The sequence below is a fragment of the Clytia hemisphaerica genome, unplaced genomic scaffold, assembly GCF_902728285.1.
Source record: "Clytia hemisphaerica strain Z4C2 unplaced genomic scaffold, Clytia hemisphaerica genome assembly, whole genome shotgun sequence".
In the NCBI taxonomy this organism is placed as follows: Eukaryota; Metazoa; Cnidaria; class Hydrozoa; order Leptothecata; family Clytiidae; genus Clytia; species Clytia hemisphaerica.
This window is the reverse complement of record NW_027103917.1, coordinates 328,733-345,976: the sequence shown is the minus strand read 5'-3', so window position 1 is coordinate 345,976 and position 17,244 is coordinate 328,733. Positions and strand designations below refer to the sequence as shown.

Below are 17,244 nucleotides of genomic sequence, written 5' to 3'. Positions count from 1 at the left end.
GGAGAAAGATTTATGAGTTGCAAATATTTATATGAATTTTACCAATTCCTATTTTTCTCAAGTTTCAAATGTGAAAATAGTATGCTTTGAATTACACTGTTTACTGTTTACAGCCACTAGCCATATGATTTTATATACAAGTGTTAGTGTACATTCCTTGAAACATCACCAGCCTTCATCGAAGCTCAGTAAGAATCGTTATTACAAGGGTTTTCATCATTTACTGAAGTATAGGCGGGTGACGAACTATCAAAAATTTCCAATACGGGAGAAATTTGTTTTTCTTCTAGAATTACATAAATAATGACGATCGGAGTTAGCACAGTTTACATATTCCAAAGCCTAGTGCCCATCTATCTTTTCGTTAGATAAAATGGAATTCACAGTTTAAACATACGGACCATAGAGCCCGTGAAATCTGTCAAAAGGAATCTGAAAGTCATCCATTAGTGGGCTTTCCACGTGAATATTGTAGAGAAAGGTGTAGTTTGAACCATGTACCATGTATTTGGGCAAAGTTTATTTATCAAGAAATTACTGCTATAGGATTGACCGTACCACTGTTGAAAAGGCAAGCAAAGGCTGTGTTCCTACGAAGAAATCTTTTACAGGCTCGTTTGAATTCACGATCTTTCCAAATGTAAATGCAAGGGTTCACACAAGAGTTGAAAAGAACAAAGAAAACCCCAACGACGTACAAGTACGGTTGATAAGGGCGTGTAAAATAATCGAAAAACAACACAACAATTGCATGAACAACTGATGGGAGGAATGCACCTATAAACACGATTATAAGTAATAAGATTTTCTTAGCGAGTCGGATATGGGTCCGTAGATGTTCTTGGTCGTTCCTACTAAGCGATAGGATGTTTGTTTGCCGTAGCTTGACGGCTTTCCAGATCTGATAATATCCAGTGATTAAGATAGTAGGTGTGATGACAAAACCAATAGTAATAAAATACAAGAAAAATGCTTGGTTGAATACATTTAAAAGTGCCGTTACTGAGTTACTAATCCAAATTGCCACAAGAATTAGATTGATTTTAAGATCAGTGATAATGTCATGGTATTTGAACGGTTTTGTGATGCTTGTATAGCGATCGTAGGTAATAAAAAGTATTGTAAAGGCTGATGAAGAACTAAACAAGGTAACGAAGAAAAGTAATATGTTGTTTAATCTACAAATTGAAGGTGTAATTTCCAGGCCAGTCCACATCATCAATATGGCCATGGGATTTGATAAAAAACCAACCAAACAATCACTAATTACTAACGATGTTAGAATTTTGTTTGATTTTGATCGTTGTGACGGCTGCCAAAGAACTATCAAGGAGAAAGTGTTTCCCAAGGTTGTAATAATTGCTGACAAACCAAATAGGATGGTAGCTGCCAGATTAAAACCAGAGTTGGACGTGGTTATGATTGCGTCGCATGACATTTTTCTTGTCTATTAAGAATGATTAATAACGTATGATTTGCAAATATCTATCGTTTTATCCATTTTTTGACAGATCTGAACTATACACTAACCATAAATCAGAGGACCTGCTGTTTTTTCGAAAGTAACACGCGGTAGCAGATGCTAACAGATGAAGAAATCATCTATTCCCATCACCTATTCTCTTCTTTCATTTTCTTTTTTGACTCTGATTTTGATATCCGAAGTGAAAAAGAAGCTATTCTGAAATGAGACTCAATTTTATTAAATTGACTTTCAATTACGACTTCAATTGAAAAAGAAGCTATTCTGAAATGAGACTCAATTTTATTAAATTGACTTCCAATTACGACTTCAATTGAAAAAGAAGATGAAAGTCAAGGGAAGTTGCAATAAAGAAGCAATTTAAAGCAAAATGATTCGATATCTCCTTCCAATTACGACTTCAATTGAAAAAGAAGATGAATGTCAAGGGAAGTTGCAATAAACCAGCTGCGCTGGAAGGTCGCCTGAAAAGAATAGCTTTAAAGAGCTTAAAAGTTTGAAAAAGGTTTAACAGTGTAACACGTGATTTGCGAATGTGTAAAATCGTTAAAAAGCAACGTGCTTTTGATTCGCGTTAATGTCATAATGGCTGAAGTTGATTTTAAGTTAATATTAGAAAAGATAAAATGAGATTAAAAATCAACCTGAAAAATATTCTTCAGAAACAAATATGTAATATAATATTATTTTTGTCATCCCTAAAATCTTAAAGGTTTTCAGAAAGTTATCATTTTCAAAACTAAACATCAGGGATATAGGTGAAAATAGCCTGAATTTGTTCTGAAGAGATAAAAAAACAGTTCGAGTAAAGGACAAATTTAAGTTATAGGGTTCGAGTTTGAAGACTTAATCATATCATGTTTAACTTATATCAATGAATGTTTCTTGTTTGTACAATAAAAAATAGCGGCTAGAAAGTTTCAATAAATTATTTTAGTAAATCTAATAATACAGTTGAAGTAATCTTAAACAAAAGTAAAAATTTTGGAATTTAATATGGCTGCTGGCTTGATAAATTGATAAATCGAAATATGAAAAAAATCTATAGTGGAACACGTGCGAATGCCTGGAACGAAGAAGACCAAATTAGTGGCCAAACGAAGGAGCGTTTGACGTCACTCGCGCTGCAAGTGTGGTTAGGCGGTGGGCGTTCTCTAATTCTCCAATCGACGTCCGGTCATTATGAATGAAAACAAAAAAGTTAAAAAGGGCGCGTCCTGAATCTCTTTGATAACAAATTTGTTTTGATACTTCCACCAATTTTACCAACCACACTTTCTTACCCTGAGTATCAGAGGTTTTCAAAGAATATATTAACCTCTGAAGACCAATAATAGAAATTTTATCGCGCATGTGTCAATCTAATCACTGTAGAAAAAAATCAAAGATGAAGAGCAAATATTACCATATTAATGTCTAGCAGACTGTATCAGTATGCAGTTTACTATTTACGAATTCCCCAGAAACCTCTTTGTGATTGAAATGAGTTTCTTTCAAAAGAAATCTTTTACATGATCCCCAAATGTATAACAGTAATTACTAAACTTTTAATTATGGAAATGTCACTTTAATTGAATCGAAATAATAGACAGACTTTATGTTACGATTCTCTATCACTGACTCTTTTTAAAAAGCATTGAAGACTTTTTTAATTTTGTTTTCAACGACGGGAATAAAAATATCAACTTTGAACCTCATCCAAGATCTTGGATGGTCGTCATGGTTACTTTTGTCTTCGTTGATTGCGCGCTGAATAGAATCTCGATTCGTCGGCACAGCGTCGATATATGATTTCGACCTGTGCTTTTCACGGTAACACTTTCTGTCATAACATGTCACGATAACTTTCACTGATCAAATTCCCTCTGAAAAAACTTCTTCGGCCATCCGCTAAATTAAATTCCCGCCAAAATTTCTTCTTTTAATGTAGCTGCAATGTCACGTTGTGTAATTAAAATTCCAGGGAATTTCTTTTGATGAATCCATGTTTCCATGGATGCAACGGAAACAACAATAATCAAAAGGGCCATTCCAGAGAAAGGATACATAACGTCACTCTCATTTTTGACTAGATGCCAGTAGTAACCTACATATAGAGACAGTTGTTCAGCCGGGCATAGACTCCAATAATTGCAATTGACAACTGGACAGCCGACAGCCGTATGTTTGTTCAAGAAATTTTAAGTCAATACTAGCAATGGTTACACAAAATTACTCGTCTTGGAACGGTGAATCATCAATCAAATCTTTATCGTTTAGGTGATAAATGTTCCTTTGCTTCACTTCAAATCTGCTGATTGTAGCTAAAGAAAATAATTCATGGTATAACTTGATCTGGCAATTAATACATTGGTTAGGTTGCCATATGCAGTGAGTGATCTTGGTTGGGAAATGCTATCAACTGTTATCATAGATTTCGAGTAATTGAAACAATAATAAACTTCTTCTTATCTATCTTATTTTTCTTTTCAAACACATCCATCTTCCAAATCTTTAACCTCAAAAGCGATTCTAGTGAAAAGAGGTTTGTTTTCAACAACATCACGAGTGTGGTAGTTTGAATGGAATAACATCAATGAAGAACCATAAATTTCAATTTCAATTTTGAAGAATCATTATTGTAATTGTAGATTTAAAATCTACATCAAGAATTATCTGCTGCTTGCACTTGTAGTAAAAACTTTCGAAAACTTTCACGAGGCTTTTAATTATCTCCGTTATTTAGATTTCATTAAACAAGTACGCTAACTACTACGGAGCTAATTAGAATCTAAATACCGCTAATACTGTCTGACAAGTTTGCTATAAATTATGCTAGAATTTACGCGGAAAATAATTTCCCGATTCCCCGAACATTCAATTCCGAATCGGGAGACCAAACTTTCACATTTTTGTCTTGACGAGGAAAAACACCGTGATTAATGGTCTCCTTTCATTTCGTGAGGCGACCAATAAAGAAGCAGTTTAAAGCAAAATGATTCGATATTTCAAAGTAACAAAGACCTCTACCGGGAAGGTAATCTCCTAACAGATACTGATTACTCCGAGCATAGCACGTATTTATTCAAAAGGTTATGGTCCTGTTAGAAAAATCATTCCAAGAAGGCGGAAATGAAATATGTTTATCCGATTATTGAATTTCAAACCGAAGGCAGGAGGTGGATCTTCAACCTTTCCAGTAAGGAAAGTCGTAAATTTGTGCCGCGTTTCGATTGACAGATTGAATCTAGCACTTTCTTTGTTTTTGTGTTTTACATTCAAGTATCAAAACCACACAGGCCACGCAACTTATGTAGGAAATAATTACCTTTAAGTTCCAGCATAGGAGATTGTAGCCTGTATATACTTTAAGGGCAGAAACTTGAACATTCACAAAAAACCGCAAAAGTTTCTTCCGTAAATTTTCTTCAAAAAGTAAAAATCGCGAAACTTAAATACGCGAAATTTTGCGACTTTTCGGTCTCACGAAAGATTCTGCCCTTAAAGTATACTATATGCTATACTTTTATCGTTCCTTTTTCAAGCCGGCCCTTACTGGCCCCGTCGCTAGCCTAATAAGGTCTGGCGTAAGGGATTGGAATTAAAAAGATTGGCTGAATATGGAAGGCATTTCGATTCGGTGTAATAAATGCTGGCGTAAAGGAGTCGTCGTCAACTAATTGGATATCAGGACCAAGTGACGTGAATCAAAGAATCGAGTATGGTGTGAAGTCAAGCTAGACGACTAATTCAGTAGAAATAAAGCAAAAAGTGCAATTTTAGACGTCTAGAAACCTTTGTGCAAACTCCGAACAAAAGAAAAGTATCAATATTGCAATTATGATTTTTCCCCCCTCAAAAAAGTTTTTGAAAAAAAAATGTGTGTGGATTTGTGTGTTAAAAGTTTTTCATAAATAGTTTTCTCGCTACGCAAGTTTCTGCGTGCTATAGCCGAGGTATCTATAAGGCTGGAACACCGCATTCTTCCAGTCGTTTATACAAACTATATTACACGCATTATAAACGACTCCGGTCTATGTCAAGGCTGATAACATCCAAACAACTACACGTTATTTTCATATTAGAACAAACTATAAAAGAACATATGGCTTCGATAGCCAAAATATTAAGAATATCTTAAGGCTTTGTTGACTCTGAAACACCAAATTTCTTAGAGAAATGGACAAAAATACTAAAAAATAGCGAAAATAAGAACATGTTTGAAAAACATTTTCAGACCTAAAATTTAAAAAGTTAAAAACATCGAAAGGTTTCAAAAATTTTGGATGTTCTTATAAAAAAAACGTGTACGCTCTCAAGATAATCTCTTTGTGGTGTTAGGGGGTCGATTGACATATGGAGAATGGAGGCAGATTGATTTGACTTACTTGTGCTTGTGGATGACCCTCTTTTGACAACTCTTGAAACATTTGACTTGCTTCAATCGGATCAGCCTCAAGTCCTCCTGCACCTAAAACATATCAATAAAGTTAAGAAAACAAGCTCTTCCTGATATTTACCAAAATCGTTAGGAGCCTAGCCAGGAAACACGGTCTAACCTTTTTCTTTTCTCCTGCAACATCCAAAACAATAAACTAACAGAGAATTCAAGCGTTTCGAGATTTCCGCAGTGAGGCGATAGGCGGGTTTCCGGTCTATTAGGAGCCTTGAAATTGAATTTGATCTCTTCAACTTATGGCTAATGGTGCATAATACTTAAATTGGATTAATTTCGCGAGGTAAAAAAATCGTGAAATTTTCTGGATTTAATTTAGCGAACGAGCCTAGAAGCCAGGTTAAAATAACTATTTTTTTGCCACTAAAGGAGAATTTTGACTGGTTCCTGCGTCAAAAATTTCGTGATGGATTTAATTTCGCGAGTCAGCAATCTCACGTGTTTTCGCGAGTTTTAATTTCACGAAAAGGGCAAATATTCACAAAATCGCGAAGTTTAATCTCGCAAAAGTTAATCCGATTAAAGTAGATTATCTTTGCAACTGTCCATGATTGTAGATTATCTTTGCAACAATACTTTTAAAACGAGACTAGTAATGAATTATATAAAGAAGTTTTTTTTAATTTTAGAAATGTTTTGAGACTAAAAATTGAAGTCCCTTGCATTAGGTCAATCCAGGCCATGGTCCATTTTGAACATCTGGAGGACTGTTGTTTTTTTTTTGAATTTAGCAAAGTTCAAAATCGACATTTTACGTTGTTGATAGCAAGAAATATTTTGATTATCAATTTTTTCAAGGGTTCCACGGCTAGCCCGCTCAATTATCTATGAACTAAAGAAACGAGGAGGATCTGTATTGAACCGATACGTTATCCTAATCGATCATTGATCCTCAAAAAATACTCTTTTGGATAATTTTACCTCTGAACAGAAGTTGACCGTACGTATATTTTGCATTCCGATCGCCCAGCATTGCACCGATTCGGAACAACGGCATTGATGTATTCACTGCCTCTTCGCCAACTAAAACAACAAGTAAGAAACAATATTAAGGGCTCCTGGACCATTCTTCATAACTACTCAGCATCTAGTTACTTTAATCGGATTAAATTTCTGGATTTAATTTCGTGTGCGTTTAATTTCGCGAATAAGCCTGGAAACAGCTAAAAAATAGCCATTTTTGCCATAAATGGAGACTTTGCACTGGTTTATCCGCCAAAAATGTGATTTTAAAAATGTTGTGTTGGTTATAATTTCCCGAGTCAGGAATTTCACGCATTTTCTCGTGTTTCAATTTCACAAAAATGGCAAAAATTCGCGAAATCGCGAAATTGCGAAATTTAATTTCGCGAAAGTTAATCCGATTAAAGTAAAACAGACGGCAAAAAATTTGTAGAACATTGGTTGGTAAGGTTGCTTTATTTAGATTGGACATGCTCTAACTTATATTTTGATGTATTACTTTTTACATTTCGGAAAATTGGTTCAAAAGTTACACTCAAAGTCAAAAATCACTTTGCCACAAAAAAAAAATCATGAATTTTACCAGGGGGAGGGGTCGGTACTAAAATTTCAGACTTTTAGTGACGTGGTGGTACTACAAAAAAAGCCTAAAAGCATTTTAGTACAATGTGTACTAAAATCCCAAATTGGGTGGGGTCTTCAAGAAATTTAAGAAAAATTTTAGTACATGAGTACTAAAAACCACCAAATTTTAGGAAATTTAACTATTGACTGAGCATTTTAGGCAAAATGAAAAAATAAAAACTTTCTATATAAGATTTAAATACGTTCCTGTGTCATAAATTAAGCAAAAATTTTGTCCCCGGTGGTAAAATACCCTTGAATTTCATCCCCACTGGGAAATTGACTTTGATTTCATCCACACTCAAAATTCCATGTGTAAAAATTGCACTCCAAAACCATATCCCACTGGGTTTTTAACCTTGGAACAATAGAATTTCTATCCCCATTAGCATTTCAATAGGAAATTTTATCTCAACGGAGGAAAAAGGTTCCTCTGGCTGCCTCTGGGGCTGTGAAGCACCCATGTTTCAATTTAATTGTTCTGCTTTTATATATTATGGAATAAAAAAAGTTTTCGAAGTTGAATGCTTTTTGTAAAGAACCGTGGATAACTGGATAGAAAGAAATAGCAAGCTTCTAAATTAGAGGTGAAAAATAACCAATCAATCTTTGCAATGGGCTTTTCCAGAGAAAAACCGTGCACCCCCTGTAGAGGAGGTCCAACCTTTTGTGACCTACCCCTTTGGAATTCCAGGCAATTTTAGGATCATACCCCTCTGGAATTCCGAATTTTTACAAATTTTCAATCATTACCCCCTTGGAATTCCGCTTATTTTTGACGGATTTTCGTCTTCCCTTATGGAATTCCACTGCATTTCAAGCCTTAACCCCTTGGAACGGAAATGGGCCTCCTCGACAGGGGGTGAACGATTTTTTTCTGGAAAAGCCCAATAACTAAAGTAGAGCAGAGCAAAAGTGTCTTGACTGTTTCTGAGTCTTTTATCTAGAATAGATAGAGATAGATTAGGTTCATTGACAGCTTAAATAACCAGAGTTGGCGTTTTGCTGAAAGTCCAAAGACCCGCATTCTTCGAACCGAATTCAAAAATAAGCCTTATTTAGGTGGTCACACCCCCTGGGGGGGGGGTCGGTACTAAAATTTTAGACATCATGACCTTTAGTGACGTGGTGGTATTACAAAAAAAGCCTTAAAGCATTTTAGTACCATGTGTACTAAAATCCCAAATTAGGTGGGGGTCTTCAAGAAATTTAAGAAAAATCTTAGTACATGAGTACTAAAAATCACCAAATTTTAGGAAATTTAACTAATTGACTGAGTATATTAGGCAAAATGAAAAAAATAAAAACTTTCTATACAAGATTTAATCTATATAAAATTTAAACACCCGTGTCACAAATTAAGCCAAAATTTCGTCTCTGGTGGGAAAATACCCTTGAATTTCATCCCCCACTTGAAATTTCATGTTTAAAAATTGCACTCCAAAACCATCTCCACTGGGCTTTTTAACCTTGGAATAATAGAATTTCGATCCCCATTAGCATTTCAATAGGAATTTTTATCCCCACTGAGGAAAAAGGTTCCACCGGGGCTGTGAAACACGGGTGTGTTTAATGTTCTGCTTTTATATACTATGGAATAAAAAATGTTTTCGAAGTTGAGTGCTTTTTTTTTTAAGGAACCATGGATAGAGAGATAGATCAGGTTCATTGACAGCTTAATTAACCAGAGTTGGCATTTTGTTGAAAGCTTTTTGAAAACCCATATTCTCTGAACTGAATTCCAAAATAAGCCTAATTTAGGTGGTCACTATGCTAAAATGTCAAAAAAAATTTAGTACATGTGTACTTAAATTCCTTTTTCAAAAATTAGGTGGGGGTATGTCAAAAATTGTCAAAAAACCCTTTAGTACTCATATGTCTTGGATTTTAGTACCGACCCCCCCCTCCCTGTTTGTTGTAATAAAATACCCAGAAAAATTAAAGTTATGTTTCAAAAAAAAATTCGACAAATATTTTTCAGCATAAGCTTTTTGTTTTATTAAAAAACATCATCAGTTCCTATACGATCAGTATCAGTGCATATAAAAGTCCTTTGTAAATGCTGCATTCAAAAATAAAAGCAAAACTTACTTGTACTTTGCAGCGACCAGATTTTAAGGGCCAATGAATATATTTCATCAGATTTGACTAGAACAGAAATAATTTGACAAACAATATTTAAAGGTTAAATTGTAATACACAAATTGTTGACAAACAATCTTAAAAGTTAAACTGTAATACAGTTGAAGATTTCTTATTCGTCATCCTACTATTCGATAACTTCTACTATTTGATACGCTCCATTATTCAATGATATTGAAAGTCACAGTGTACAAGAAACTCTCATAGACAACGCTTCCTTATTTGAAAATCCAATTCCTCTGGAAAATCGAATTAGAGGTGGTCAACTGTATGACCGTATTTGTATGAAGTATTTCTCTTGATACGAGCAAAGCCAATTTTCAAATAAAAAGTGAGAAAAACACAAATATAGTACTTTGATTACTTCCCGTATTGGGGAGGTTAGGATCCTGATACCAAACCCAGGGCCAGGGGGGGGGGGCTGGTGTCAATTCTTTTTCAAATTTAAAAAATTGAAGTTGGTTTCGATACCAAGATACTAAATTAGGGGGTGGTGTCTTCTACTTTCAAATCTCAAGTCAGGTTTTTGGGCCCTGGGTTGGTATCCTGGGTCCTGACCCCCCCCCATGTGCTGTACAGAGAAGTTTTGGGATCTGTTTCATCAAGGGATTGTCAGAAAACTTTGTTCAACTTATTCGGTTTAAGTATGTAAATACATGTTATTGTACTAACTTTGTGAAGCAAGCGTATCCAGCTTCATATCACTTTGATTGGGTTTGGTTCTTGTTTTTATGAGCTCATCAAGTAATTGTAATTGTTGCTGTGGATTTTTCGTTTGCCCATCTTGAGATAATCTCTTCTCTACCAGTATTCGTATGTCTTCTAGATCTGTATGATGAAGAAGAAAGTAAGTTTATGAAAAACGAAAGTGTTACAGTGGCTAAAACGATATTCATCAATCTTATCAGATCAGTATTTTTATCAAACCGTTCGATCTGAACCTTCTACCTGATCACCCACAGACTGACCGCCCTCCAACAAATAGGCGCTGTGGTATAGTGGTCATTGACCTTGGTTGCTGCACAGGTGACTGAGGTTCGATTCCCACTCGCAGTGGTTCACTTGGCAAGTGAATGAAACTTTACCCGGGTCAACCCATACCATGTGAGGGGAATTGGGTAGTCCAAGGTGCTGACTGACGGGGCGCTGAGTTGCGAATAATATAAGCCTCAAAGCCTCCTGCAACTCAACCAAATAGAAATAAGTTTCCTTGCAAACTGACGTCAAAAATTGTAATCAAGGGTAAAACTCTTTATCTCTGTCTAATTTCTTTTGTTTCATACTGTATTGAGCTGAAAAGATTATTTAGTACTCACCTGCAATGCCAGTTTTAAATTGGTTCTATCTTTTTGTATAGCTTTTGCAAAACCGCACTACAGCTAACTTGCAAACTTGCTGTATTTGATAAGATACATATGTCAGAATAAAAAAACAAAGTGACATTTTCTAGACACTAGCAAATAATTTAAGTTTACAGATTTTTTGCTGTATATATTTTTTGGATCATTATCTGATTCTTGATATGCGTAAGTCATTTTTCTAGCGGAAACACCCTAAAAAAGCCGGGATTTGACCTCTCTCTGTTACTAAAAATAGAAACACAGAGGTTAAAAACCGGCTTTTTTGGGTACTTCCGTTAAAAAATATGATGTCATCTTGACTTACGCATATCAAGAATTGGACAGTAGGAATTTAAATTTTACTGATTTGAAGGCGTGTAGAAATTTGTAAAGCCCTTGTTTGAGGTGCATACAACAAGCAACAGGCTGAACAAAATACGGTCTTCAGAGAACTTCTTGACTCTTAAAATCCAAGTCAAGGTTATCTACTTTTTTCACAGCAGTGAGTAAGACACCAGCAGACAGGATGTAATTGCAATAACAAGGATGAGAGTTACCTCAATAAAGTTCCGAATAGACAATTAAATTAAAATTGAAAAATAAAACGTACAGCAGCCTGCTATTCAATTTATCTATTTAATAAAATTCATTTATTAATCTAATAATTATCTAATAAAAATTTCTGTTAACTTAAACTGGATTTCAAACCCTATTTTTAGCATCACCCTCAAATAAGCTCCACACTTTCCTTTACCTTTATATTCAAAAATATCTTTAGTATTTCTTATCGTGAAAATTTTTAAGTAGCACCTACCTTGAAGAAGTAAGGTAAGCGAAAATAGTCGTTTTGAAGAGAGCGAGGACTTAGGCGTAGTTTATATGGCCGTGTCTAATTCAAATAACTTCATCAAAAAAACTAAGTTGAATTGAGTGCGGCAAAAGAGCGGCTGTATAAATCAAATTTTGATTTGAGGTCGACCTTAACAATTGAACACGGCAAATTTTGTTGAACTTAATTAAAAAGAGCGGCAAAAGATCGGCACTGGTTTAAACGGCCTACTTTTTTGTCGATCTTAATTCAAACAATAATGTTTTCATGTGAAAAGACACCAAACTTCTTTGTTTCTTTTGTTTAAAATAGGGGTTTCCTCAATTCATTTAAAGTCGAGTTCAAAACAAAAGCTTATTTAAAGTCGACTTCAAATAAATTTTCAGTTTATAGTGTCGATCTCAATTAATATCAAACTTTTGCCTCGTTTTTGCCGATTTTATATATTTGAATTAGACACGGAAAAAAACCGGCCATATAAACTACGCCTTGGACACCTCAACTGATTGCTAAGCAAAAAAAATTAGTTTCAATCAGCGATTCCGACCTTCCTATTATTCCTATCTTTTAAGAAGGGTGACGACATTAAAGAGGGATGTTGACATCAGACCAACTTACGGTAGCCCTCAAATGAATGACCTGGCTTGTCATTAAAATACCAAGTTAAATCAAAACAAACCTGATTTACAAAATTTGCGCTAGCTCTAAAGCTCTAAAACAGAATCTAATAACATGAAAATCAGAATATGGTTTTTCAATGGGAATCAAAACTATAAAGTGCACTTACAAAAATCAATTTATCAGATCTAAGCTCCCGTGCGGGTGAAAAACTTTAATCTGTCAATCATATTCTCAAGTGAAAAGACGCGAAGCAATTCTAGCTTACAATAGTGCCGTGGATCATCAGTGAATAGTATTCAATTATCATTATCCCTTTATTTTCATTTCTAGAACTTTTGCAAAAAAAAAAATGAAAAATAGAAAAGTTGTACTTTTTACTGCTCTATTCACATACTGAATTTGAAAGATCTTCTATGTGGTGTTTTTTTGCAAACTTTAAAAAACTGATTTGCAGTCAATACCTTTAGCCAAATTAGGAACATTTTTCTTACTTTTACCAGGATTCCTAATTAGGAAGAAAAAAATTCCTAATTAGGAAGAAATATTTAAAAGTTTAATATCTCTGAAACGAGCTACATTCGCAAATTCCAAGTCTGACCAATAGATTCGATATACCTTAAAGGAAGAAATTTTGGCGGAAAGAAATTTGGCAGATTTGGCAGATTTCGCCAGAATCCGCCAAATTAAGTTCCCGCCAAAATTTCTTTTTTCTGTCATCCGCCAAATTAAATTCCCGCCAAATTAAACTCTTTCAAAATATGATCTTTTTTAAAGTGTTTTTGCATTTTTTTGCTGTTTTTACTGGTTTTTACCCAATTTTAAGGATAAATTTCTCAGAAAACGCCAAATTAAATTCCCTCTAAAAACTTTTACAGCCACCCGCCAAATTAAATTCCCGCCAAAATTTCTTCCTTTAAGGTACCAAATCTGATAACTGTGCAAAAAATTGAAAAATTTCATTTGCGGATGGTGGGATTATTAATGCCCCAAAAAAATAATTCCAAATTAGGAATTAAATGAACTGCCGTTTTTATTATCACGAAGAAAAACAGAAAGTGACTTCCCGCGTTTTATAAATAAGATGTCAATTTATAGCTCGGTCCCTGAGCAAGTCAAGAGCTCAATCTTTCTTTCCCACCTAAATGGAATGGTAAGAATCTTATGAATTACCGTGAGAGATCCTAAATCCGACACCACTGCCTAAATCCGATGGGGTCTTTCAAAGATACAAACTAAAATTTAAAAAAACCTTTCGCTGCGACGCAACAAAGATACCAAAGTGTCAACTAAACTGAGAGATTTAATTTAAATTTTTTTTAATTTTAATTTTTTAATTTTAATTTAATTTACAGTAATATATTTCTCAGGTCTATCGACCTCTATGAAATAATCATGCTTAACATTTTACAATTTTACAGTTGTAGGCGCACGGTGGGCCTCTTAACCAGTCGTCTTTACAATATTTCATTTTCAGTAACGGGTTTGTTACAGATCTTCTTAAAGTAGAGTTTTGTCCGAGGACTTCCTCTAACCTTATATATCCAGCTGCCATCCTTTTGTAATTCTGTTTTCTCCTTTGCCTTCCTATGCCACTCTTTGATGGTTTCGCGTTCTTTCTTCGAAAAATCGTCGGATACTCTAAATTCGTCTTTCTCTAATTTGTGGACTGATGCCAGAATATGACGTTTCTCTTCTTCGTTCTTTAGCACGACTTTCAAGGGTCGCCATCTTTTTGTTTTGAACATTTCGTCCTTCCGAGCTCCTATTCTTTCTGCGCTGACGATGTTTACCTTTAATCCCATTTGGTTTTGTACAACTTCTTCAACATAATCCTTATCACCTACACGTTGTTCTTCTAGGTCTTCATGTTTGTTCTCTCCGAGGTTGTGAACAATGATATTGTACTTTGTTAAGTTTAACCATCGTTCTTCTTCTTTCTCTTCTTTGATGAAATTCTTGATCGTTACCTCTTGTTTCTTTAGCTCATCTTTAGTAATGCTAGCGTATGTCTGTTGTTGCTTTGATTCTATATCGTGGTCTTTTTTCTTTAGCTCATCTTTAGCGATGCTAGCGTATGTCTGCTGTTGTTTGGATCCTTTAACGACATCATCTTTGTTTACAAGATCGTCGATCTTCTTCTCCAGTCTATCCAGTCTAGCGAAAACACATTGCTCATCTTGATCTTTCTCTTTACCTCCAGTATTTGTTGCCTTGTTATTGGTCGTTCTTTGTTTACTTGTTTTGAACTTCTCTAATAATACTGGCGTGACTGTGATGCATTTCGCACATTCGAATCTCCTTGCTTTGTACTGAAGGCAAATCTGTACTTGGTAGGCTGGAAGCTCCGAACAGGCATAATGAACAAATCTTTGACACTTCCTACACTGCAAGACATCGTTATCCCGTATTATTTCATTTATAAAGCATTCATTTGGGGTGCAGGATCCATATTTTGATGAAATTTCCGTGTTAAGATTTTCAGAAGTTTTCGCCATTTTGTTGCATTGATTTGATACACTGAACCAATTGAATCAAATAACAATAATTGCTTCTTATAACAAAACATATTTTTTTATTGCAATATGCACAATGTCATAAATGACAACAGTAGTAACAGCATCATAAAAAGTAATGAGATGTTTTTATTTTCCAAAGCACACGAAAATATAAAAGAGGTCTGTGTACGAGCGTGCTTGTTTTGAAACGTTATGTAATCAAGCCTGGTTTTTATTACTTTACACTGGCACTTGGCTTGATTGCGGGCCTTCCGTAAATAAACATCCGGATTTATGGGTGGTAAAGAGGGCGTTGATAGTTGCTGCCTTATTGATTCGATGTTTGTTATTCAAATTAAGTGCTACCGCATCTGCCCTTTTTTCAACTTTGCGCCATTTTTACAATTTAGTTTCTTGATGGAAACCAGCCCAACTTGTTTCGTATTTTTCCCGCACAAGTCATATCACTTTTATTACAAAACTGTTATCGTTTTAAACATGAGCAACTGATCCAGAATAAAAGGTAATTATTTTTACAACTCACACTTTTTAATTACATTTAATTGACATCTTAACATTACAGCTATCTTGGTAGATGGTGGTGTCTGATTTAGGACCTCTCACGGTACCGTGAGCGGTCCTAAATCCGACAGCCCTTCCTAATTCCGACCCCCCAAATAACTGTTATGAAAAATAATTCTATGTTTACAACATTCCCTCTTCAAGTTGAACGATAAACTATTGCAAGAACTCTCAAAACAAAACATCTAACAAGATGACTATTTTATGTCAAGATGTCAATTAATGTGATAAAAAAGTGGGAATTGTAAAAATAATTACTTCTTTATAGTGATTACCTTCTTTTCTGAATCCGTTGTTTGTGTTTAAAACGTTAACAAATGTTATTTGATTAAATCGTTTCAATGTACTATCAAATCTCTCAGTTTAGTTGACACTTTGGTATCTTTGTTGCGTCACAGCGAAAGGTTTGTTTTTAATTTAGTTTGTATCTTTGAAAGACCCCATCGGAATTAGGCAGGGCTGTCGGATTTAGGACCACTCACGGTACTTTTTAACGTGCGATTTTTTCTATTTTTGGAGAAAATCTAGGTTATATATTTGCTTCATATTCCTGATTAGGAATTTTTTTCTTCCTAATTAGGAATAAGATTCCTAATACACCTTTCCCGTTATTCGTAAAACTAATGCGCACGCATTATTTTAATGCTCTCCACCGTTTGGGCTCTTAGGGGCCTTCGACATTCGACTTTCGAATTTTTTAACGGCATTTGGCCGTTATGGTTCTGACCCCCTCCCCCCCCTCTACGTTAACGGCCATCAAATTCTCTAAAGTTAAAAAATTGTCAAAAATCGATGAAACTCTAAATTTTCTCCTTCACTTTCATCGTTGTTTCGTCAGCCATCTTTAATATCGCTACGGCTTCGCTCAGTTTACATTTTAAAAATAACGGAGACAATTTCTAAACTTTTTTCCGAAAGTTGGGCGAATTAATTATCTCCGTAATCATACTCAAAAGAATAGCGGCATTTCAAAGAAAAAAGACCGAACGTCTGCGAAATTCAAGGGCCGAGCGGACCGTCTAAACAAAAGGAACACGAGACCTAAACATCGGGTCGTTTGTTTTGGTTAAAATTATTCTAAAAAATAGCGAAGTGAATACTTCAGGATGCGACTTTAGCAGATCTTAGTTGATAAAAGGAGGAAAAGAAATATGGAAAGTAACATTTGTATGGAATAAACGTCTCAAAAATCGATATTTTCTGGTGAAAAGAATTGATATGTAGTGAGTTGACCCCTAAAGAGATTTTCGACCTTCCCTTAACGGCACATGGTCGACCCCCTCCCCCCCTTAACGGCCAAATGCCGTTAAAAAATTCGAAAGTCGAATGTCGACGGCCCCTTAGAGGTAAAAAAACCCGTTTTCTATTTCTGAGTTTCCTTAGGGAAAGTTGTTTTTTTTAGCTTTCCTTAAGCTCTGTCGAACAAAATCCCCTCAAATTTAAGTATTTCCAATCTATTCATGATATTATACCACCCTGAAAAATTTTTGCCAAAAGAAGATCGCTATCAAAAAAAGTTAGAAGCTGAAAACCCACTATCCCTAACCCCTCGCAGGCAAAAACGCGTTCGTTTACCTCCCAAACAATTTTATACACAACCGTGGAGCGTACATTTTCCCGGGCCATTTCTGAGAAGTTTGAATTACGGGAAAGGTGTATTAGGAATACTAGTAAAAGTAAGAAAAATATTCCTAATTTGGCTAGGCTAAAGCCAGACGATGTCAATCGAA

General features: G+C 35.0%; 2 protein-coding genes across 2 annotated transcripts in view; both read right to left on the bottom strand.

Annotated features, from left to right (window-relative positions):
• Nucleotides 1-17,244, bottom strand: part of LOC136809308 (putative beta-lactamase HcpC) — a 60,972-nt gene that overhangs the window by 42,442 nt on the left and 1,286 nt on the right. The window contains exons 2-5 of the mRNA XM_067065827.1: nucleotides 10,320-10,475; nucleotides 9,597-9,653; nucleotides 6,840-6,941; nucleotides 5,851-5,933 (exon numbers count right to left, since the gene is read on the bottom strand). Of these exons, the coding sequence (XP_066921928.1) occupies nucleotides 5,851-5,933; nucleotides 6,840-6,941; nucleotides 9,597-9,653; nucleotides 10,320-10,475 (398 nt within the window). The remainder of the gene's footprint in view (nucleotides 1-5,850; nucleotides 5,934-6,839; nucleotides 6,942-9,596; nucleotides 9,654-10,319; nucleotides 10,476-17,244) is intronic.
• LOC136809307 (adenosine receptor A2b-like) lies at nucleotides 375-1,700 on the bottom strand. Its single transcript, XM_067065826.1, has one exon. It carries the CDS (start codon nucleotides 1,436-1,438, stop codon nucleotides 527-529), a length of 912 nt encoding a protein of 303 aa, XP_066921927.1. The 5' UTR covers nucleotides 1,439-1,700; the 3' UTR covers nucleotides 375-526.

Excerpts from the sequence above, each read along its gene's own strand:
- LOC136809307 (XM_067065826.1), bottom strand. The coding sequence starts at position 1,438 with ATGTCATGCGACGCAATCATAACCACGTCCAACTCTGGTTTTAATCTG.